The sequence below is a fragment of the Corythoichthys intestinalis genome, chromosome 20, assembly GCF_030265065.1.
Source record: "Corythoichthys intestinalis isolate RoL2023-P3 chromosome 20, ASM3026506v1, whole genome shotgun sequence".
Taxonomy (NCBI): domain Eukaryota; kingdom Metazoa; phylum Chordata; class Actinopteri; order Syngnathiformes; family Syngnathidae; genus Corythoichthys; species Corythoichthys intestinalis.
Genome location: NC_080414.1, coordinates 37,009,783 through 37,035,218, shown reverse-complemented (window position 1 = coordinate 37,035,218; position 25,436 = coordinate 37,009,783). Strand labels below are relative to the sequence as shown.

The 25,436-nt window shown below is 42.2% G+C and overlaps 1 protein-coding gene across 1 annotated transcript in view; it reads left to right on the top strand.

Annotated features, from left to right (window-relative positions):
- The window catches only part of stau2 (staufen double-stranded RNA binding protein 2), a 277,129-nt gene that overhangs the window by 64,253 nt on the left and 187,440 nt on the right, over positions 1-25,436 (top strand). Inside the window, exon 7 of the mRNA XM_057824591.1 lies at positions 20,966-21,073. Within this exon, the coding sequence (XP_057680574.1) occupies positions 20,966-21,073 (108 nt within the window). The remainder of the gene's footprint in view (positions 1-20,965; positions 21,074-25,436) is intronic.

The window sequence follows — 25,436 nt, the reverse complement described above, 5'->3', positions numbered from 1 at the left end:
CTGGCTCCTCTCAACGTGGAGGAGAAGCGACTCGACACCAAGTCCCTCCCAGTTGACCTACCGGATGACCGAGCTTCTCACCCTATCTCTAAGGGAGAGCCCGGACACCCTGCGGAAGAAACTCATTTCGGCCGCTTGTATCCGGGATCTTGTTATTTCTGTCACGACCCACAGCCCGTGACCATAGGCAAGATGGGAACGTAGATCGAATGATAAATCGCCTTTTGGTTTGCTCCTTCTTCACCACTACGGACCTTTGCAGAGTCCGCATTACTGCAGACGCTGCACCAATCTGCCTGTCGATCTCCCGCTCCCTCCTACCCTTACGCGTGAACAAGACCACACGATACAACTCCTCCACTTGGTGCAGGATCTCATCCCAGACCCAGAGAGGGCACTCCACCCTTTTCCGACCGAGGGCCATGGTCTCCGATTTGGAGGTGCTGTTCTTCATCTCAACCGCTTCACACTCGACTGCGAACCGCTCCAGTGACAGTTGAAGAGCCCTGCTTGATGAAGCCAACAGCACCACTTCATCTGCAAAAAGTAGAGCTGCAACGCTGAGGTCACCAAACCGAACGCCCTCAACGCTTCGGCTGCACCTAGAAATTCTTTCCATAAAAGTTATGAACATAATCGGTGACAAAGGGCAGCCTTGGTGGAGTACGACCCTCACTGGGAACAAATTCGACTTTGCAATGCGGACCAAACTCTGACACCGGTCGTACAGGGACCGAACGGCCCTTACCAAGGGGCTCGGTACTCCGTACTCCCGGAGCACTCCCCACAGGACTTCCTGAGGCACACGGACGAACACCTTCACCAGATCTACAAAACGCATGCAGACTGGTTGGGCGAACTCCCAAGCTCCCTTGAGGGCCCTGCCGAGGATGTAGAGCTGATCCACTATTCGACGGCCGGGACAAAAAGCACACTGCTCCTCCTGAACGTGAGATTCGACTTCCCGATGGACCCTCCTCTCCAGCACCCCTGAATAGACTTTACCGGGGAGGCTGAGGTGTTTGATCCATCTATAATTGGAACACACCCTCCGGTCCCCCTTCGTAAGAGTGTGGACCAACACCCTGGTCTGCCAAACTAGAGGCACTGTCCCCGATGTCCATGCGATGTTGCAGAGGAGTGTCAGCCACGACAGCCCAACAACTTCCAGAGCGTTTGTTGGTGCACTTTATCATTTATTTTGAACATATGTTTGCTGTTTGCACACTTGCTCTACATCATCCCTGATTGAGAGTGCCTCGGTGGGTTTATGATAACGTGTTTACCATCAAGGTTTCCAATGCAGTTTGGGAAGTTCCGTAGCCGCCAGAAATCTGCTTTGGCTTCCCACTGGCTGGTTGTAGACACGGCATAGAATCAGACAAAACGCTGGACACATTGCTCGACGCCAGTTTGTAGCTAGCCGCCCACAGACCACCTCCGCAACCGTCTCTGCGTTGCCTCCGCCACATTTGTATGATCAACATTTGTTGTTTAATGTTGATGAGCTGAAGATTCACATTCAAGCGTTCCAGCTCCGTTTCTATTTTTGTCTAACCAGAAGAAAACTCAAGGAATTTGACAAGAGTCCCCCAAAACCGCACAAACACAACGCAGCACCCCTCTAGTGGCTTGGCGCTGAATCACAGAGCAACGCAGTTATATCATAGTTTAACTCTTTAACACCGAACGTGTCGGCAGCGACGCTTTTACGCATATCGTCTTTGAAGCTTCGTCACGATGTAATTACGTCACCCACGTGCCGCTGGTTGGTCTCATTTGAAAGTGCGGAAGTTGATGTCCACACCAGTTTTTATTTGAAGTCAATCGACCAAGAAAAACAGGAGATAATGTCATTTGAGTTTTATAGTTTTATTGCACTCATAAATATGCATTAAAACGCTGCATGGACCATGTATCTATCTCCATATTTCCTTTTCCTTTTTCAAAACCGAAAGCAGCACAAAAGACTACATATCCCAAGAGCCGTTGTGATGAGAAGAAGGACGAACCGAATGTTATCATTTTTTAATAAATTTCCGAGCGAGGCGCCGACTAATGAAAGGGAGGCATGCGAAGCAAGCAACGGCCAGTTGGTTTGAGCGAGCGACTTTGAAACGTGCAGAATGAATCTCGAACTACATTTAGCGCAAGCTAATGCATTATTTCATCAACTCAAGGAAGAATATGAGCCGTCGTTGTCGTTTGTCGTTGTTTTCTTTGGATGAGTCGCGTCTCGGCGAGTAGAAGTGACAGCAGCGCGCAAATGGCGAAAGAGTAGGCTGTGAGACGTTGTGTGTGACGCAGCTCCGTGACCTGTTCAAGAAGCTTTATTGACTGCGGAAAAAAAAAAAAAAAAACTATTGGGTCGCATGCCTGAAAAATTGAATTGAACTGAACTACCTGTCAATATTTTTTTTAAATATTTTTTTTCAATGTTATATATTTTTTTTCTTCACTATAATCTTTTCAATTTTTATGTAGATGCGTGTTCGAGAAACTTGATTGCATGTACGTATGTACTTTTGATAAGGTAATGGGTACAACACCTAACTTCACAAAGAGATATCCTACAAACCCTTTTTGTGTTAGATGATATATATAATTCTTTTTTCTCACTTTTTTTCACTGTATATAACCTGTTTTGACCATAGTATGTGTGAAGGCCAGAAACACCTATGACCAAACCTGCTGTTTGTGTTGAATTGTCAAACATAAAACTATTCAATCTTATGTTTTTCTATTGAATGTTTATCCTAACAAGTTGAATAAATATTATCAAGCTTCAAAATGGTTGGTTGAGCATGTTTGGTGGTCAATGGGACATCAACATTACAAATTTTGAAAAAAGATTTTGGGATTTTTTTGTCTTTTTGGGTCCAAAATGTGGATTATAACTGGTCAGTGAAGAAAACAACAGTTTGGACATGAAGTTCAAGGTGGCCTAAAAAAAGGGACCCAACTTGGCCATTGTAAACAATTTTTTCTTTGAAATATAAAGGCAACATCAAATGCATGCAAATTCGGCCAAAATAGGCTTAGGTGTTAAAGGGTTAAGGAAAACAAGCAGACTATATTTGACATAAGGCATAAGATATACATGAGGCCTTCTGATCACCGAATCCCAATGTGTGGGTCATGCAGCTGGCTGAGCAAGATTGAAACTGACGAGGCAAGACATCTACAAGCCTACGTCTGCACCACCAACTCCCGCAATCAGTTCATCAGGAAAGTCCAGAACAAATGGCAGGACATCTTGTCTTAACAAGGAACATCTGATAAAGAGGAGTACGCGACCGAGAAGTGAACACTCAGCACTCACGTGGCGCTGAGGTGGCAAAATCCACAACCCTCGTTGCCCTGACAACAGTAACCCCCTGAATCCTCCTGTCCAATCCACAAACATGCAATAGTCCTAAACAACGCCCAAACACACCCTTCTTCCTGCCCACAGCCTGCTCCGCGACAGCCTTCAAAAAGACTAAATGATTCAACTAATCGTCGTCATTTTTCTCGGGTATCTTTTGTTGATTGTGATATGGTGACCCTGGAACCAGTCTGCCTCCTCGCCTGGATCTGTTGCTGTTTTGCCTTGCCGTTTGGTTGCTGTTGATCTGTGGCCTGTACTACAAACGGAGTTCCACCTGCCCAAAAGTAACCCAGGGTACCAGCGGGAAATCGGGGTTGACAAAACCTGGTTACCTAGTTTAGGGTCAATCGGTGCTACAACGCTGATTATGAGGTTGATTTTTGAACCTGTGGTAACCCAGAGTTACTGTGCTTTCACATAAAACGGGGCGAATACCAGAGTCAAACACAACTTTTGACGAAGGTACGGACACCTTATTTCACAGACGAAGAATGCGCGATAATTATGCGGAGTTATGAAGACTTTAAATCCACCCTCACTGCGAAATCCACCGCTTCAGCAAGTAGAGACAGAATGTGGAAAAAAAACCCAGAAAATCACATTGTTTGATTTTTAAAGAATTTATTTGCAAATCATGGTGGAAAATAAGTATTTGGTCATTACCAAAAGTTCTTAATACTTTGTTATGTACCCTTTGTTGGCAATAACAGAGAACAAATGTTTTCTGTAACTCTTCACAAGCTTTTCACACACTGTTGCTGGTATTTTGGCCCATTCCTCCATGCAGATATCCTCCAGAGCGTGATGTTTTGGGGCTGTCGTTGGGCAACACGGACTTTCAACTCCCTCCGCAGATTTTCTATGGGGTTGAGACCTGGAGACTGGCTAGGCCACTCCAGGACGTTGAAATGCTTCTTACGAAGCCACTCCTTTGTTGCCCTGGCTGTGTGTTTGGGATCATTGTCCTGCTGAAAGACCCAGCCAGGTCTCATCTTCAATGCCCTTGCTGATGGAAGGAGATTTTCACTCAAAATCTCTTGATACATGGCCCCATTCATTCTTTCCTTTACACAGATCAGTCTTCCTGGTCTCTTTGCAGAAAAAAAAGCCCCAAAGCATGATGTTTCCACCCCAATGCTTCACAGTGAGTGTGGTGTTCTTCAAATGCAATTCAGTATTCTTTCTCCTCCAAACACGAGAACCTGTGTTTCTACCAAAAAGTTCTATTTTGGTTTCATCTGACCATAACACATTCTCTCAGTCCTCTTCTGGATCATCCAAATGCTCTTTAGCGAACCGCAGACGGGCCTGGACGTGTACTTTCTTCAGCAGGGGGACGCGTCTGGCAGTGCAGGATTTGAGTCCGATGGCGGCACATTGTGTTACTGATAGTAGCCTTTGTTACTGTGGTCCCAGCTCTCTGTAGGTCATTCACTAGGTCCGCCCGTGTGGTTCTGGGATTTTTGCTCACCGTTCTTGTTTTCATTTGACGCCACGGGGTGAGGAGGGAGTTGAAAGTCCGTGTTGCCCAGCGACAGCCCCAAAACATCACTGCTCTAGAGGAGATCTGCATGGTGGAATGGGCCAAAATATCAGCAACAGTGTGTGAAAAGCTTGTGAAGAGTTACAGAAAATGTATGGCCTCCGTTATTGCCAACAAAGGGTACATAACAAAGTATTGAGATGAACTTTGGGTATAGACCAAATACTTATTTTCCAAAATGATTTGCAAATAAATTCTTTAAAATTCAAACAATGTGATTTTCTGTTTTTTTTGTTGTTTTTTTTTTTTGTTTTGCTTTTTTGCACATTCTGTCTCTCATGGTTGAGGTTTACCCATGTTGACAATTACAGGCCTCTCTAATATTTTCAAGTGGGAGAACTTGCACAATTAGTGGTTGACTAAATACTTATTTGCCCCACTGTATTTGTGAGGATTCGCGAGAAGAAGGAAATGCGCGGATGAGATGCGTGGCTGTGTTTTGTGAGATCACATTGTGACGATGCCTATGCATAATGACAACAAATTAAAGCCCGTCTTTTGTAACAAATTCTCACAGTTAAACAAGACTGTAAAATGCATATTCAATAAACATTTATATCTTTTATATTTGTGTCATTTTTGTGTGTGCTATCAGTGGATTTGACATTTTTTTTAATCTCTTCGAGTTGGCAGAAAAAAACGTTTTTTCAATGTTTAAATAGTCCACATATTTTTATGATCATTATAAATGTTTTTACACAACAATGCTGGAAAAGTTCGTTAAATATTTTTCTTGTATGAGAGCAAAGTGCCACATTCGTTTACATTCAGCGAAGCTGACACATGTTTCTGTATAGCATATTCAACAATCAATTTGAAGCCTTTCCATGTCCCACTCCAACCACTTTCCAAATCACATGGCATATAGTGTTCTTACTCAGATATTCAGCATCACCGATGGAATACATATATTGTCCACTGGCGAAATGGCGCAAGGACAGGCACACATTCTGCTCGATTGTGAGGGCCTGACTTTGGCGTGTTACATTTGAGACGGCCGCCTCGATCAGCTGGCACAGGTAACAAAGTCCTTCAGCTGAAAATCTGTGTCTTTCATGGAGAACATCGTCCGGGTATGCCAGCGGATACTGGCAGTCTCTAAATACTTGTGCCCTTCGAAGAGAGCGCCTCACAATCCGCGCGCCAATGTTGTACTGGTCGTCCAGGTACACTGTCATTGTCAAGAGGACACGTCCGCGGAGGAGTGTTGTTTAAATAGAGCGTGGTTAATCGGAAACCTGGGGTTAAGCATGACCTAACTCTTGAGACGACCAGGTTTGACGTGTGGCAAATGTTGCCATGGCAACATTCCCCGGTTTCAGCATATCCACCTTTCGTACTTCCGGTTAACCGGGAAGTTAGGCTGCACGTGATGAAGTTACTAAGTTGATCCCTGATAAGCCAGAGAACTAGCTTCGTAGTACAGGCCACTGAAGAAATTGTCAACTTGTGTTTCGAAGCCTTTTTCCAGCTTTCAAAATGGAGTCAGTGCAAGGGGTTAAGACTAAGGTGAACGCGCGGCGTCTGGCCTTCTGGCCGGGTTGTCGGATTTCCGCCTGCCCTAGTCGTTGGAGCTGCACCAACGCGGGTCCGGCGGTTCGGCTGGTGTGATTTCGTCAATCTGGCTCAAAGGTCAGATTCATTCAGAACTCATTCGTAACCAGGGTGATTACCTGTAGTCAATTTAATATTTTACAAAAAGTATTTGTTTGTAGCTGCAGTATGACTAGTTAAGTCATGAAGGTAAAAGCCACCTGAAACTGAACAAAGTGCTTCATGTAGCTTGCAAGCCACGGGTTCACGTTTGACAAACACTCTGTTTTGAGTTTAGGATGTTGACATGGCCCTCAATCATTCCAGTGTCTTTCACCGCCACCTTGAAAAATCAATTGTTCCTGGATATAAGGTCTGTGTTCTGCTTGGTTTTTGAACACGTAACCAGCTTTCACCAGATTGGATCCAAATCCACCTCAACTCCAATTACTCTAATGTATAATTAATCTGTGTTTAGTTTGCACTTGTCAGTATTGGTTTTGATCTTCTTTTTGTCTCTCAGTGTGACTGTACCTTTGCCCTCAAAGCGTATTAGTCATTTGTTATTGTCTTGGACAGCAATCAAATTACCCCAGAATGCTCACAACCTGCTATTGCCAGTAATTTGCCTCTGTAACTTCCCTGACCCGCTTTGTTTTTGCATTCCTAAATGAGCTCCTTTGTTTTCAGCTCTTTCCGAGGCTTGTTTTGCAGTTTGTTGTCGTACATGGTGGTTGTTTTGGAATTGTCTTTAATTATGACTCCAAATGATACATTATGAAATGTCTTCAGGCAACCCTCAAACCAATATAATGTAACGAATGAGTCATTCATTAGTATTAGTAGCCATTAGCCTCTTCATTTATCTCCATTTTTTTCAGCAGCTATTGAGTTCACAGAGACACTATTTTAGTGGAAAATTTTGGTAGCACCTTGTCGGTTCAGTGACACCTTTTTAAAATGATATAATGATTCTTGGCTGGAGCTTATCGATAACCTTGACGATATATCACCATTTTGATATTTTGTCACACCCCTAGTGTTGAACATAAACTTCATGTTTTACATGGGATTCCACACTAACACACCTTAACATGTTGCAGTCCACCTTGTTGATTTGGGAGGAATTCTCATATAAGCTTGATAATGTCAGTGCTGCTGGCGATAGCCACATTGGAGTACTGTACTATTAAAACATGAAATCAAACTTCACCTTCAACATACACTGTATGTCCAGGATTGTTTTTTGTAATGTTTTCCCTTGTTGACGGATTGCTTGAGGTTTTGGGTACATTGTTTTTGAGTCACCCTGTATTTTTCTTAAATATGTATGCATTTGTTTCAAAACAAAAACAAAATGTTAAATGTGTGCGTGGTTATGTGCATATTTGGCATCTGTTCTGTTTTTATTTCATTGCGAAAACAGTACTTTGTGTTGCACTTTCTATGCAGTAATAGTGATATATTTTTAACCCTTTAAGGTCCTCTGCCTATCTTTTCCCAATTTTTCATGCCTTCGATGTTGCCTTTATATTCCAAGGGGAAAATTGTTCACAATGGCCTGGTTCGGTTCTTCTGCAGTCCGAGGGTACAACAGTGTCCACCCTTACTATCCGTCGGCATCTGAATGAAAAGGGATTCTATGGTAGGATACCCAGGAGGAGCCCACTTCTGACCCAGAGACTCAAAAAAGCCAGGCTGGAATTTGCCAAAACTTACCTGAAAAGCCAAAACGGTTTGAAAGAATGTTCTCTGGTCAGATGAGACAAAAGTAGAGCTTTTTGGGAAAAGGCATCAACATAGAATTTACAGGAAAAAAATGAGGCCTTCAAAGGAAAGAACACCGTCCCCACAGTCAAACATGGCGGAGGTTCCGTGATGTTTTGGGGTTGCTTTGCTGCCTCTGGCGCTTGACTGCTTGACCGTGTGCATGGTATTATGAAGTCTGAAGACTACCAACAAATTTTGCAGCATAATTTAGGGCCCAGTGTGAGAAAGCTGGGTCTCCCTCAACGGTCATGGGTTATCCAGCAGGACAAACACACACTTCAAAAAGCACTAGAAAATTGTTGGAGAGAAATCACTGGAGACTTCTAAAGTGGCCAGCAATGAGTCCAGACCTATATCCCATAGAACACCTGTGGAAAGATCTGAAAATGGCACCCTTCAAATCTCAGAGACCTGGAGCGGTTGGCCAAAGAAGAATGGTCTAAAATTCCAGCAGAGCATTGTAAAAAACTCATTGTTGGATACCAGAAGTGGTTGTTTGCAATTATTTCATCTAAAGCTTGTGCTACCAAGTATTAGGCTGACAGAATTGCGGGGGGGGGGCAATACTTTTGGCCAGCAGTGTATGGTCAAAACAGGTCATTTACAGTAGGCCAACAGTGCAAAGTAGTGAATATACACCATCTAACACAAAATGAGTTTGGAGAATATCTCTTTGTGAGGTTAAGTGTTGCACCCATCACCTTTTCAAAGCATTATGCATACAACCAAGTTTCTCAAACACACATATCTATATACAAACTGAAAAGATTGATTGTGAAAAGAATATAACATTGAAAAAAAAGTATTTAAAAAAAAAAAATATTTACAATAAACTGATGACGAGTGTTTTAGAAAAGGACAAATGATGGAAATATGGACATAAACGCATGGCCCATGCAATGTTTTAATGTTTATTCATGTGGGCAATAAAAATATGAAACTCAAATGATGTCACCTTCCATTTTACTTGGTCAATTGACCGAAAGTGAAAACGAGCGTGGACCTGACCTTCTGCACTTTCAATTGAGATTAACCAGCGGCACGTGGATAACATATATACAGTGTGACGATGATATTAGGAGTGCAACGGTTTGCGGTTCAAAGCCGAACCGTACGGTTCGCCCTGTACGGTTCAATACGCCTTTATGAACCGCGCCTTTTCGGTTTTGCAATTAATTTATTCCGAACGCTTGTGGAATGAATTGGTCGAGCTCTGTGTGCGACGTGAAGCACAGCTGTGGAGAAATTCCCGCCCCGCTACAAGTAAATGTCCGATTGCTGTCAAGCACCTGTGTTATAGAAGTCGAGTAACGCTCTCTCTCGCTTACGACCGAAGTGAAAGTGAAACAAGAAAGAAAACAAAAAGCTATGGCGAGCGGTGTAGTGGAGAGACCAAATTTTGAGGAAGCACTGGCTTCTTTCAAATCTGCGGTGTGGCAACATTTCGGTTTCCCCTTGGACTACAATGCGGTGGGAGAGAAAATAGGAAGAAGAGAAAATATTGAAAAAAAAAAAACCAAAACAATTTGCAAGCATTGCTCAGCGCTTGTTCCCTATGCTATAGACCCTACTCACGTGACGTCACAGCCACGCCCCCGCGCCATGTTGTCCGGATACTAGTCATGTTAATGCATTAGCGCTTCGTAAATTCCTCCTATTATGGCGTGTTTTTCTGCTCGTTAACATTAATAATCAAAATGGTGAAGTCGTGTGTGGCGGTCGGTTGCAAAAACAGAGAAGATAGACGGAGAGACTTGAATTTTTACCGTATTCCGAGAGACCCGAAGAGGAGACCGAGATTGACTGCTGCAATTCGACGAGAAAACTGGGCTCCAAACGACTACCACAGATTACGTAGTAGTCATTTTATATCTGGTAAGATGCATTTAATATATATTTAGAGGGTTTTGGGCTGAGAACCACAATTAAGATCATTGCTAGGCTAATCGCCGACAACATACACTCAGACGTTGTGAATGAACTACCTGAAAATATATAATTATAAGGGGATAATCAGACAGTTGTCATACAATTAATTTACAATTTCACTATTGAGGTCAAAAGCCAAAAAATAAATTCAACTAGGGACAATCTGGAGTAGTGCTATCGCACTTCATATTTATTACGTATTATATATGTATACAGTGAGAGTGCTATCGCTAAACCATATAAACATTAAAAGCCCTAGCTCCATTGACAAATGATATGAAATACATTAGACTTGACAGTGGATGTTTGCAAGAACAAAAGATTTTGAATTGAAAATTTCGTAACTCACCTTCCGAGCACAAGATTCCTGCCGAATTTTCGTGTACGAGGACCTGTTTCACCCAACCAGCAACGTAGCATTTATAAGCCTCCAAGCTCTTAAAGTTTTTCAAACTTTCGTGAGAATAGGCTGATTTTGTGTGGACAAGATAGTTGTAAATATCAGGATATCAGATGTCAGGCGAAGCCAGCGGGTCGAAAAACATCGATTTAGGCATCAAATACGGATCTGGCGAATGGATAAACTGAAGCTTTTCCACGTAACGCCTTTTATGCAACGGATCCAATGAGTTTACAGCGTCAGATAACACCGGGGCTTCCATGAATTGCTCTATAACTTGCTCGACTAATTGAAAACAATGAGAATAGGTCTGAAAAAGAGGTACAATATGGCGGCCGGAAACAGCGACACACCCATTTTGTGACGTAGGTGAGTAGGGTCTATAGGCAACACTTTTATAACATGACTCCGGCACCTCAGCCGGCATCACCCACAGATATCACTTTTTCAGAGCAGAACAACCCCGGAGATGACACCAGTGAAAACACATGGCGGGCTTCGTTAATTTATTTGCAACGCTTGACCCGCGTTACATTGTTCCCTCGCGGACATATTTCTCCAACAACGTATTCCCCGACATTTATGAAATGGCACGCAAAGCCATCAAAGACGGCTTCGCTAAAGCACATAGTTTCGCCCTGACCACTGATAGCTGGAAGTTGGACGTCCCGTGCTACAGAGTGCTACTACCTAACTGTGACGGTCCACTATAATTCATACCTGTCAAGTTGTACGGTCTTGGCGTAATTTTTACAAGTGAGCACTAGGGGTGCAACGGTTCAGTTACCCCACGGTTCGGTTTGAACCTCTGTTTTGGGATCTCGGTTTCGGTTTGCGTTTTGCTTTTTTTTTTTTTTAACTGCCTTAATTTTGCTTTTAAAAAAATGAAATAAACACTTAAAATGTAAACATTTTCGACTGTTAAAATGCCTCTTAGCTCTTTGGCTAGTGTAGTGACTGACTACTGAAATACACACACAGTAGTAAAAAAGTTACTTGGCAAAGTAACTGGTGATACCTTTCATGTATTTTTTTTTTTTTTTTAATTAAAAAAAAACCAAACAAACCCAAAAACATAGTAACCTTTGCTATGTTTGGAGGTCATTTAATGTTGTGAAACAACCGTTAAAGTTGATAAAATTGCTCCAGTTTTTGCATTAGTTCCCTTCTTTCTACTTTTGACATGTGAAAATTTTAAAACTGTTTCATCCTTTAAAAATAGACTCAAGTCAAGATTTTGCCGATTTAGGAGTATTTTAGATCAAAAGTTGCTTGGGTTCGCTCGTAAGGTTTACTACAACAGAGCCTTTCTGAGAAGTTTACTGCTCTAAAATGCCGGCTGTTTACTAACGCTACTGAGTCTGTCATTTCGCATGTAGTTCTATATGCATGAGATATCTAGGTGTAGATTGTATGCTGTCGGCTAAATCAGGAAATATTGGAGCCACCTAGCCTAGCATCGCGTTTGCTACAGCGTCTCAACAAAACAAACACTCTTCCCTGTCCGTGTCTCCTGACTTTTCTCGCGTCATTCAACCAACGTATTAACGAACATTGTTTCGTTGCAGAAACGGTGACTAAATCCGAACGGATGAAAAAAAAAAAAAACCGTAATGCACGAAAAACGTGCAGATTTGAATGTAACGCACCGGCGTACACATTTAAAAATGAGTGCTCACTTGTACAAATTACGACGAGACCGTACAACTTGACAGGTATGAATTATAGTGGACCGTCACAGTTAGGTAGTGGCACTCTGTAGCACGGGACGTCCAACTATCAGTGGTCAGGGCGAAACTATGTGCTTTAGCGAAATAATCTTCGATGGCTTTGCGTGCCATTTCATAAATGTTGGGGATTACGTTGTTGGAGAAATATGTCCGCGAGGGAACAATGTAACGCGGGTCAAGCCTTGCAAATAAATTAACGAAGCCCGCCGTGTGTTTTCACTGGTGTCATCTTCGGGGCTGTCCTACCCTGAGACAGTGATATCTGTGTGGCATGCTGGCTGAGGTGCCGGAGTCATGTTATAAAAGTGTTGCCATTAGCATGGGGAACAAGCGCTGAGCAATGCTTGCAATTATTATTTTTTAATATTTTCTCTCCCTCCGCATTGTAGTCCACAGGGAAACCAAAATGTTGCCACACCGCAGATTTGAAAGAAGCCGGTGCTTCCTCAAAATTCGGTCTCTCAACTCCTCCGCTTGCCATAGCTATTTGTTTTCTTTCTTGTTTCACTTTCACTTCGCTCGTAAGCGAGAGAGGGCGTTACTCGGCTTCTATTACACAGGTGCTTGACAGCTATCCGACATTTACTTGCGGGGCGGGAATTTCTCCACAGCGGTGCGTCACGTCACACACAGGCACACAGAGCTCGATCAATTCATTCCACAAGCGTTCGGAATACATTAACTGCAAAACCGAAAAGGCGCAGTTTATAAAAGCGTATTGAACCGTACAGGGCGAACCGGACGGTTCGGCTTTGAACCGCAAACCAATGCACCGCTAGTGAGCACTGATTTTTAAATGTGTACGCCGTACGTTACGTTCAAATTCTGTACGTTTTTCGTGCATTACGTTTTTTTCCCTTCGTTAGTTAATATGTTGGTTGAATGACGCGAGAAAAGTCAGACGCACGGAAAGGGAAGAGTTTGTTGTGACGCTGTAGCAAACGCGATGCTAGGCTAGTTGGCTCCAATAATTCCTGACTGTAGCCGACAGCCTACAACCTACGCCTAGATATCTCATAAATATATAGAACTACGTGTGAAATGACACTCGGTAGCGTTGGTAAACAGCCGTCATTTTAGAGCAGTAAACTTCTCAGAAAGACTCTGTTGTAGTGAACCTTCATTGTGAACCTCAGTAACTTTTTATCTAAAATACTCCTAAATCGGCAAAATCTTGACTTGAGTATCTTTAAATGATGAAACAGTTTTAAAATTTTCACGTCAAAAATAGAAGGGAACTAATGCAAAAACGGGAGCAATTTTCTCAACTTTAACGGTTGATTCAGAACATTAAATGACCTCCAAACATATCAAAAGGTTACTATGGGTTTTTTTTTTGTTTTTTTTTTTTAATTTTTTTTTTTTTTAAAACATGAAAGGTAACACCAGTTACTTTGCCAAGTAACTTTTTTTTACTACTGTGTGTGTATTGCAGTAATCAGTCACTAAACTAGCCAAAGAGCTAAGAGGCATTTTAGCTAGTTTTGCACCGATACCATTTTTTGGCCCCGATACCGATACCTGGCTGTGCAGTATCAGCCGATACCGATACCATACCGATACCACCCGATTATATATATATGTATTTTTTTTTTTTTTTTTTCCAAAGAGCTACATAATTGGATGTGAAATCATTGCTATCAAGGCTTTGTCAGGCTGCTTGCTTACCTTTGCAAAATAGGAAAAAGTACACTAAACCCTAGTAGACAATAGTTGAATAAACCTTCCGCTCTCAAAGGCCAAAATAGTGCTAAATTTGTGAAATTAATAAAACATGTATAATACTAGCCCAACAGTAAGAAAGTAAAAATAAATTCATAATAATAAACTCTGAATGAACTGAATAAACTTTTTTAAATCTCTCAAAGTCCAAACAGTGCAACTTTCATGAAATTATTGTCACATTCTGCTGCTGGTTAGATTGTGTTTTGTTGCTGGGCATGGGGGCGTGGCACTTGAATCCAATGCAGGCTCATCAACGCAGCATTTAAGCACGGGTGATCTCAGAGAAGGCTGCTGATATATTTGCCTTGCTGATCGCTATTTGACATCTGGCACAATAATCTCCCTACATTTGCTTGTTATGCCCCTGCATTGGGTTTCCTGTTGGTGTGCTGCTCTCGTTTGTAACCGCTGTCTATCGTCTTAGTTTGTCCGTCGACCTGCTGTCACGGACTCCTTTTGTTATTTCTACTGTCCTGCGATCGCGCGTTATTTTTTGTTTGCAATCATTAAACCCTTTTATGTATCCCCCGCTTGTTGTCTGCTTCGAGGTTCAACCTTGTTTCCGCATTTGCGGACGCTAACAATTATAAGTAATAATAATTGACCACAGCATCCCGTCTCTCCTTTTTTTCGGGAGGTGGGAGTCCCTTATTTCTATTTCTGAAAGGTGGCAACAATACTTTGGAAACACTTCCCAAATTACTGCGGCATTTCTTTCAGTAAAAGACAATAAAAGTAAAGTAGACGAAGTGAACTGACCAGAGATTGTTGCTCCGGTCCAGCGGCCTTCTTCCTCTGGATAGCAGTCCTGCTCTTGCAGGCTCAAACTCGTTGTGTTCGTTCACGTTTCGTCTTCAAATGTTTTATCAAGTTCGAGGTATTGAAACTGGCCGATTTAACTCCACATCTCCAAACTTTCAGGCCGCAAATCTTGCATGCAGCCATTGATTTTAATCGACGGGATTTCTATTTGGAAATATTTCCTGACCGCCGCGGCGCCGCCATATTTCCTGGTTTGTTTTTCGTCCATATGAAAAAGCCCCCTTTTGATTGGTCAGGAGTGGCTATTGGCCCGCTCTCATTGGTTTGGAGCAGGCCAATAGCGATAGCTGCTTGGTGTTCACGTGTCATCACACAACACAGAGACAGAGTGTAGTGAGCGCCAGGAGGAGAAAAAGGCTGTGGTCAAATGTTATAATAATGGACGGGTAAATGGTATCGGCGCCGTCTTTGTTGGTACTCGCCGATACCGATACCACCATTTCGGGCCGGAATGGCGCCCCCTGCCGATACTAGTATCGGTATCGGTGCATCTTTAATTTTAGCAGTCGAACATTTTTACATTTTAAGTGTTTATTTCATTTTCCTAAAAGCAAAATAAAGGCAGTTTAAAAAAAAAAAAATGCAAAAAGCAAACCGAAACCGAACCGTGGGCTAACTGAACCGTTGCACCCCTAGATGATATGTATGTACGCAGGACGCGTCAGCAAGAATGACTCAACAAAACTGCTTAGACTTGTATACAAATTGGCAAACAAGATGAATGAACAATAATAAGGTATTTTAATTTGTTTTGGTGTTTTCAGTTTTGGACAAGATTTATCATTTCCGTGCATCCTGAGAAACAAGTAAATTCTCTGAAACTTTGTTTTTACTCTTATTTTCAAAATCTATATCTGTGAAATATTCAATCCTCAGTAATGTCAAACATCTTCAAGACTTTTAATCCATTAAAGCCCTTTTCGTGGGGCCTTTCACTTTGTCCTTTTCCCAGGACTTGCTGATCGTGAAGAACAAGCACTAAAGTCAGATCCATTCATCTCTGTCATAGCAAGCTTGCTGTTCTGCTTGATCATTCTAGTCTACTTATACTGTACTTACACATCTATCCATCATTATACGTAATACAACTGTCGCAATTTATGAGATTCAAGCATGAATCCTATTATAGGACACCACTCACTGTTATTTTCCCCTACTGATCACTGAGCGGTTCATAAATATTTTATGTTCATGTCTCATGATCTGCCAAGTGTGACAGGGCTTCCCAGGAGTAAATGTAACCTTTTGAATGTAAGAGATTATTTTGCATTATAGTACTTAGAATTTAAATATTGTTGCCCTGAAAATGTCTGGGCTTCTGAACTCCAAAATGTATCCACAGCATAAAGACCAGAGGTGGGAAGAGTGGCCAAAAATTTTACTCAAGAGATTTGCTACTTCAAAATAATATTAATCAAATCAAAGTGAAAGTAACTATACTACATTTACTCAAGTACTGTAAATAAAAACGTTCAGTGAAAAGAATACTCTAGTAATGAGTAACATTGTGAAAAAATGCTTACAATGCTATTTTTTTTTTCCCTCAGCACGTCATCTATATGAACTGTTATTATGATACTGTACTATACCCTCCTAAAACAACCAAAGTGCAAAAATGCTTTTTGGTAGTTATAAATATAACGCACAATAAAACACAACAGGTTTCACCCACACAGTGATTAGCACGTTCCCCTCACAGTTCTGAGATCAAGGGTTCAATCCTGGGCTCCAGCCTTCCTGTGTGGAGTTTGCATGTTATCCCCGTGCCTGGGTGGGTTTTCTGTGGGTACTCCGGTTTACCCCACATCCCCAAAACATGCATGGTATGTTGATCGAACACTCTAAATTGTCCCTAGGTATGAGTGTGTTTGCAAATGGTTGTTCGTCTCTTCGCGCCCTGCGATTGACTTGCAACCAATTCAGAGTGTACCCCGCACACTGTACATAGCTAGCTGGGATTGGCTCCAGCACCCCCGTGACCCCGTGACTAACACGAATATGGCAAAATGCTTTACTACACAGCGAGAGACTCATAGGAGGGCAGCTGCAGTTGTTATACAGCTATCCATGATCAAACGTAAGTAGTCCTTTATTTAAAGAAAGATTGTAGTGTTAACTTTGTAATCGCTGTATTCGCGCTATTTTTAACACAAAGTTGCAATTTCTAATCGGTCGGAAAATTTGACAGAACACCAGGCAAAAGAAAAGAGCAATAAGCCGAGTATAGTGCTCTCTCGGCGGGCGGATGTGCAACAAGCCGCCGGTCGTCGGCCGAGGGGTCATGGAGCATGTCAGCCACAAAATGAAAGCCACCTACATATTTAAATGATCCCAGTATTTGACATAATACAAAACACAATGTTTATCTCTTTTTCTCGTAAGTCCCATGGTCCCACAGTCGTAGGGCTTGTTTTGACCAACATCCACCGGTGAATGGGAACCTTTTGAAACCCCAAAAAGGCGCACCCGCCTCTCCCTCGTACAGCAAGATTTTTCTGAAGCCCTTTGGCTGGCGTGATGCGATAAATAAACGAATTAATCCGCAAAATCAGCTGAATCCTTAGTCCTTCTCATACAACAGTTCGGCTGTATAGTGAAGAGGACTCCTTCTCCCGTACACGTCACACACAGCGGCCTCTTCCTCAATGCAAGACCGAAGCCCGAAGTCTGTCATTTTCGTAGCGTGGGATTAAAAAAAATTGAATAAATATATCAATCGCTTCTTCACACATCCAAGGGATCCATTTCATTCAGGAGCATAAAATACCACGTGTATTATGAAATAAACATGCTTTTTCGTGTCACAGACACTTTAATTCAACAAACTTCTCTATTTGTTGTTCCAAAAAACACGTTGAGGGGTCTGGCTGCAGACCCCACCTCTCATGCCCCTCCTCCGCTCGTCTCAGTCCCCTGTTTTGCAGCCGACTCTCTTGGGATGAGAAAACGTGCATTTGAACCAATCGGAGCTAACTATCCATGTTGATCACATGTCAGTATGTCAGCCAATTGAGCGAACAGCATGGTCCAGAATTTTTTTTTTTTTTTTTTTTTTTTTTTTTTTTTTTTTTGCTGCCTGCATGTGCAGGGCGACGCAATTTGTCAGATACAAAGAGACACTGGGAAGAACTACGTAGAATAAATAATAGATATCAGTGGAAACGGATTATGCTACACAACTCCTTTAATAGTCATGTTGTTAACACTCGTGTATGTAAATCTAACGTTAGTAGATTGTTCTTTTTGGAGATGCTTGTGTGGCAGTTTTTTTTTTTTTAAACATACGGTATTAACAGTTGCCGTCATATTTTCGGGATCAAAGCACCGTATTCCAGAATGGCATTCCGCCTACAAATCTCATGCCTGAAAAGCGTTTTGACCCACTTTCACTCCTGAGTAGAAGTCAACAGTATGACTCTTAGAAGTACATTCTTCTCCAAAGTTACTTGGCGTAAATGTAACGGAGTACATGTAACACATTAATACCCACCTCTCATAAACACCTTAGGTTTTGTTGGTGCAAATAAAAAAGATGCATTTTTTTGTAGGAATGTACTAAAAGCAAAATTCTTGGCTGAAAGGCCGAAAATATACATGCATATAATTCATTATTTATTTATTGAAAATAAATAATTATTTTCCTATTGATACCCTTTGCCTTTGCATTGGTTCTACAGCGTCGGAGGCTTGAGAAATTACGATTCTAAAACCCTATGGGAGGGTGTGTTCCCGGTGGTAGTGAGCGTTTTGTGGCAAACGCGTCCTGTATCAGAGATGTTGCTGTCGTAATAGCATTCTGTTCACACACGTCACTGTAGATGAAATCTTGATAAATGCGCTTTCCTGGAAACTAGTAAAGCTCTTTACAAGGCTATTACAATCTTTCCTACTCCTTAAAATAAGATTCGCTTTTTGCTTGTGCAACAAGTGGAATCGATCAAGAATTAGGCGAGTGGGCCGAGATCTAGCGGCGACAAAGCCGTGTGAAGTCGCTCCCAGCCGAATGAAACGGCGACTGGCTGATGGGGTTTGGAAGTCTTGGGGGAAAAAAATGGAGAAAAGGACAAAAGGAGGAAGTGGTCGTGCTATAAACACATTGTACTAAGCCACAGTAAATTGACATGTATGCATTTAAATAGTATTTGTATACTGTTCACTTGATTAAATATTAATTAACATTTAATAATTGATAGATTTCTTTGATACCTCAAAATACTTCCAAACCGCGGAATCATGGCTCGACTACAGTTCTTTACACTATAACTTCCGCTCCTTTAACCGAAATTGCAATTTTAGCTATTTTCGGGCGAAAGTTTTCGCCATCGAACTTTTGGCACGTCTCTAATTTTGTTGTTTTCCAATGACACTCTAATGAAATGTCCTGTCCTTGTTGCATTCCTATTAAAACAACCCCAATCAACAGAGAGTTGGCAATCCTGTTCTTGTTATCTGATTTCTGCTTTACCCTCCCCTCACAATCCCATCACGGTGTTGGGTAATGGCTGCCAGCCGGGAACCTGGCAGCCACAGTCGTAGGGTGGTAGGTGGGTCCCACACTTTTCTCTATGGCATGGCTTCCAGGGCGTGGCCTCCCCTCTGCCTGGGCTGCCGGCCATGGGAGTGGAGGGAGGTCGGGGCTCCGATCTCGCGTTGCCCCGCGGCGGCTCCTTGGCGTCCTCCTGACTCCGCCTTCCCCTCTCTTCTCTGACTGGGTATCCGCCCTGTGCTGGGCGCCGGTGTATTGGCGGGATGTTGCCCGCGCCGGCATGGGACCCTGCCATGCCCTGGGCTTGGTGGACCGTTGGGGGTCCCGTGGCGTGCCTTGCCGGTTGGAGGGCTGTGGCTCGTGGGCCGGGTGGGCGTGGGGCCGGTGGTGCGTCCCCTCTTGCCATCCCTGAAGGCCGGTTGATGGGTGCGTGGGTGGCCAGCGGCACCACCCTGGATCTCGGGGGGGGGGGGCGATGGCTCCTTTGCTTGGCTGCGGGAGGAGGGATGGGCTGCGCTGAATCCACCCAGCCCGCCCAACCTCCCTGGGCTGGCTGGCGCCTGCATGGCGTCTCCGCTCGTCTGCGTGGCTGTCGCACGCTTGGTGGGGCTCGCTTGCGACTGGATGTGATAGGACGCGCTCGGGTTGGGGGTACTGGTGCCAGGATTGGCGATGGGGAGGTGTAGGGTCGGTCGCCAATGAGCTTACACACAGGGGATTCACACGATTACTGGGTTCTAGATCACAGAGCTGATTTGTGTACACTCTACCCCTTTCAATCACTTAGCTTATAGACTCCCCCGCCCCAGTCCCCCTCTTTCCCTGGTCAACAGGCCCTCCACCTGGTGTCAACCGGAAATACATCTAGCTGACGATAACACCAACATGTTAGTAGTTAGTGTAGACGTTCATTGTATTTCTTGTTGTTGTTTGTTTCTTTTCTTTCTTGTGTTCCTTTTCTTCTGTTACCCCATAACCCCTTCCTGTTTGCTGCTTTGTCATAATAAACGAGATATGTTGAATGATCACAATGGGAGTATGTCATACTCTCAATGTAAAACTGTTCAGAGCAACTGGGCACTTAGACTTCCATTCTCAGTGTCAAACAGCTGAACAGGACAGGTTTAAAAAAAAAAAAAATAATAATAATAAAAATAATTACTGCTTTAGGAGAATTTTGTTCATGTTGTTCAGAGATTTATTTTCTGTTGAGAATAGACTGTTTATATATGTTTCTCTAGTTTGGTGAGCCGTTCAGAATCATAAGCGGCGAACATGCACTTTCCAACAGCTTGGCTGACATGTACCTCAAAATTTTTAATTTTATGACGTGAGTGGATACAGTTCATGAATGTCATGGACAATTATTTTTGAAAATTCTCAGTATGTACCGTAAATCATTAATCACCCCCACCGTAAATCATTAATCACCCCCACCCCTCTTCTGAGGTATGCTTATCAGTTAAAAGAAAATAAGCTGCTTGTTCCAGCTTGGAATCTTTACAAACTTTACTGACACTCTCAAGCATTAAACCGCCTTCAGTCCATGCACTTCAGTGGTATTTTCTCGTGGAATTAACTTACATATTTTCCAAATTCCCAATTAACCTGCAGTTTGCCTAAACAAAACTGTGTCTTATTCCGATCCTTTTGCTAGGACCCAAAAGAAAATGTGGAGAGCGAGGAAGGCGCCGATGCCAGCAAATCCGAGATCAGCCTGGTCTACGAGATTGCTCTGAAGAGGAACTTGACCGTCAATTTCGAGGTAAGAAGATTGCACAGATTGTATTTCAGTGACATTTTTGGCAAATTGGGTTTCAAATGTGATAATTTGAGGTTTGATATACAGTGGTACTACAACTTACAAACATCTCTACATACAACATTTTCAGGTTAAGACACGCCTCAACATGTAAATATTGGCAAAAATCCAGTATGGCTGGTACTCACAGCTCCCAGAGTTTACTGAACGTGACATACTTATAGCTGCTTTCCCATTGGCTATTGCCTAGCATTTCTGGCATCCAATTGACTAAGAGGGACCTCTACTGTACATGTATGTGTGTATCCTAGCGTCCTCTTCATTCGCCCCTTATGTTCCGACAGCTTTAGATCAGTGTATTAATTTTTATTCTTTATTCTTGATTTTTTACATGATGTACAACTCTGATTTTATGTTTGTTTTGCAATAATCAAATGGTAACATGTATTTGTCACATGTTTTGATACATTTTTATTGATTATAAAAGATTTATGTCTGAATTTTGGGGAGCTTGTGCTTTAGTCATATATAAATACTCTAACCAATGAAAGGAAACAAGATTCAGATGTTAAAAATCCAGTTTGCATATGTGAAATTCTTTAGCAACTGTTCATCTTTTAAGATACATACAGTGGTACCTTCACATACGATCACTTTGACACACGATCTTTTCGACATCCGACTTAAAATTTGACTCGCCATTCGTTTCTACAGCCGACGACAGGCTCGACGATTTATAACAGCGCCGCAGTTACTTTGTTTTCCCGCTAGATTGACACACAGAGGATTTTCTTGTGCGAGAAATCAACATGGATTCCAAGAATGTTAGTGCAGGTGGGGAAAAAGGTGAGGCTTACCATTGAAATGAATCTGCAAATGATAGAAAAACATGAGTGTTCTGTGCCGTCTGTGAATTGGCCTCGACAATACGGCCGTAGAATGTCTACGATCGCGACCTCCGACGACCTCTGTTCGCCAGTCTTTATAAGTAAAGGTGACAATTATTATGATTGTAACATCGCCAAATAATCGCCAGCTTAGTCAGGTTTTTTATCATTTATTTCAGATGTTGTGCTAAACAACATGCCTACTGATCACCGCAGCAGAAACAAAGTGAAAGTAAAATGTCCTCTCTCACTCTGTCGACTCAGCCACGCGGTGCGTTCAGGTACAGCACACGAAACACATCCGCTGTATTAGAACCTGATTCGTTACATTATTACAGGTATTATTATTATTATTAGCTTCACCCTGCTTGTGTCTGTACACTTGCCCTTCCTCTTGTCAACTATTGTTTCCACCTGTTCCCTATTAGCTCTAGTGTATAAATAGTCTGCATCTCCCTTGTCTTGTGCCAACATGTGTCGCTCGCGTCAGTCTTGTTTCTTAGAATTCAGTCATTTTGTTTTTTTCCTCAATTTGGAGCGCTTTGTGTTTGGGTTTTCCTCATTCCTGCATTCCTGTGGAAGAACCTTTGTTTTTGACAATAAAGTCTTTGCCTGAACTCAGGTACCGAGTACGCCTTGTCACCTCGGCCTGACAGAACACTTTGGCCAGAAATGGTTTCAACGCAGTTTACCGAGTTCATTGCTATGTCAATTTTTTTGCCAATTCATGCTGCATTCGAGGAAGGTGGGAAGTCTGACCTATCCCACTCGGATGGTACCAGTTGCGGCCTCAAAGCGTTCCAAGTGAATGTAAATGAAAGGTTGATTGCGATAAGTTTTTTTATTTTTATTTTGGCCATTAAAAGACATTTTGACCTCCAGCAAACCTGCTTTCAAGTACGCGATCAAGTAGTGGGGGGAAAATGACGGCTGAGATAAATAGCACACACTGTAAACTGCCTTCTTTAGTTACACCCTTGCTGAAAGTCAATATGAAAAAATATCTATAAATTCTTGTCGCCGTATGAGAAAAATATGTGGAATCTAAAAGAAACGTAATGTAACTTCTAGGGGTGCACGGTATCCATTTTTTGAAACCAATACCGATATCGATAACTTCCTGCTTCTCAAGCCCGATACCGATACGATAACCGATAATATATATATAATTTTTCAATGTATATTCACCTGAGTTTTTGAACACCTGTAGGTCAAAAATACTAGTGGTTGATTCAACATAGATTTGCCTTTGACCGAACCAGAATTTTCATGATGACATGAACATTATTATATTGAACAAAACAAAGACAAGAACAGTTTTGCCTTCAAATAAAGTGCCCATATTATTATTTTTCAAATAAATATAATTTGTGTCAATCACAATCAATCAGTCAATATCACTGACGATGTGTCCCTCTAAACAATGAGCACTGATCTTAAACATAAACCCAACAGGTATTGTGCTCTGTCAGCAGATAAAACATTGGTGCAACATGAGACTTTAGTTGTCTTGGTCCATGAAACAACTTTCTTAACCTGGCAATTATAGAACAGCAAGCCTATCAACAACCAAAAGGCCTTTCAAGAACTTGTGAACATAACACTGTAAAATGCAAACATTTACTAATTCCCATAGTAAGGTTTTCAGTGAAGGAAAAATACCGCCTCTAGAACAGTAACAAAACTTTGCATACTGGCAAAACAGGAGTAGAAACAAACGCACACATCCCAATCTGACACCGTGCCAAAAATATTATCAATAGGCCCGATAACATATTGTTATCGGATTTATTGGGATGACGTCATAATTCTTATCATCGGACCGATAATTATCGGACTGATAATTATCATGCACCTTTAGTAACTTCATGATTGTGTCATCAATACGTTGTCTTGAGCGCCGTTTTGTCGACTGACGTCAGATTGAACACGAGAAGTCAGGGTACATTTTTTTCCCCCTACTTCACAACTAGGATTTCCCAGTTCCAGTGGCGTTCCAATGATATTTTTCCTGGTCGGAGGTTGGAAAATTCTGACTTGCCACCTTCCTCGAAAGCAGCATGCCTATGACAACATGATTATGATTCGCTTCCGTTGCAGAGTACAACTACACATGGTCAAACCCTGAGAAACTATGGGAAAAAGTAAGGTTTTTAGTGTTTAGCCTTCGCTACTAACTAGTCGTTGAAATGACGTTGCCAATACGTTTAAACGATGTAAATACGTTTAAACGAGGTTAGCAATTGGTTGAAACGAGTTGTCAATACGTTAAAACGAGCTGGCAAGACGGTAAAACAAGAAAGCCCTAGTAGAAAAGTTTCACTAACACTGGCAGATCTGTGCTTCCGTATTGTATTCATGATGTGTCTAAATTTGACTTGATCTCTGCCATCCCAACAAAACCAACATGAGTCACAACTGCCTACCATAGAGTGTGGTTTGATTCATGGAAACCCAGTAGCAGACTAAACAACATCCAAAGTTTGAGGTGGTTCAGATCAAGTAGCAGTTTGTTATTAGTGGGGCGAAATTTGAATGTGAACTGCTAGGAAGTAGCTCTGAATGGCACGCATCTCTGTTTAAAGTTCCTGTTTTCTAAAGAATCTGTCTTTAACTGGCCTCCCTTTCCTGTTGTCTTTGGCTTTCACCATATCTTAGCTGACGTATCAAATAATCTTTCCTCCATCGCCCTGTCTCCTTCTCAACACTTCAAGTTGCCAAAAACAAGGGAGGCTCAGTTTATTGTGTACCCCCTCCCTTCCGCCATTGAATCCTTCCTTTCCACTTCTCAGACCACTACTCCCAAAAACACAGTAGAACGATTATTGTGAAAGTAAGCCGTTTAAAGGAAATTGATACAAGGATGCAAGTAAGGGGTGAATAGAATTATCTGTTGGCATGATGCGCTAACAAGTTTACACAGTTCCGCTGAAAGCTGTCCAGTCCTCCTTTTTGACGCCCTCCTTTTCGGTCGGAAACACTTTGCTCATCAGACCATGACACGGCCGTTTTCCTAGAACTAACTATTAATACACAAGGATGGTTAAATCTGTGTTATTGTGATTCATTATCTGTCAATTTGAGAAATTAGGCTACTTTCATTTTCATCCCCTCCCATTTTTAGGCTCGAGTAGCAGTTTTCAGATTGTTCCAGTCGCTCCCTTGATGACTCTTACGCATGACTGTTGCCTGAGCATGCGTCTATCTTCTCCCGCTTAGCTGAGGTCGGGTAGCGGGAGGAGCATTTTCAGCAGGGAAGCCCAGACTTCAGATTTTTCGTGTTGCTCGCAAACTGAGTCACCTCACTTCTCAAAAGCAATTTAAATGTGCAGTGGAATTTGGAAGCATTTTGGCATCTTCCTTGGTGCATCTACATTTATTTTTTTTATTTTCTTGTAAATAAACAACTAAGCTATTTTAAAAGCATAGAATCCCTTGCGATCTCTAATGAAAATACTGTCATAGATTTCGTAATGATA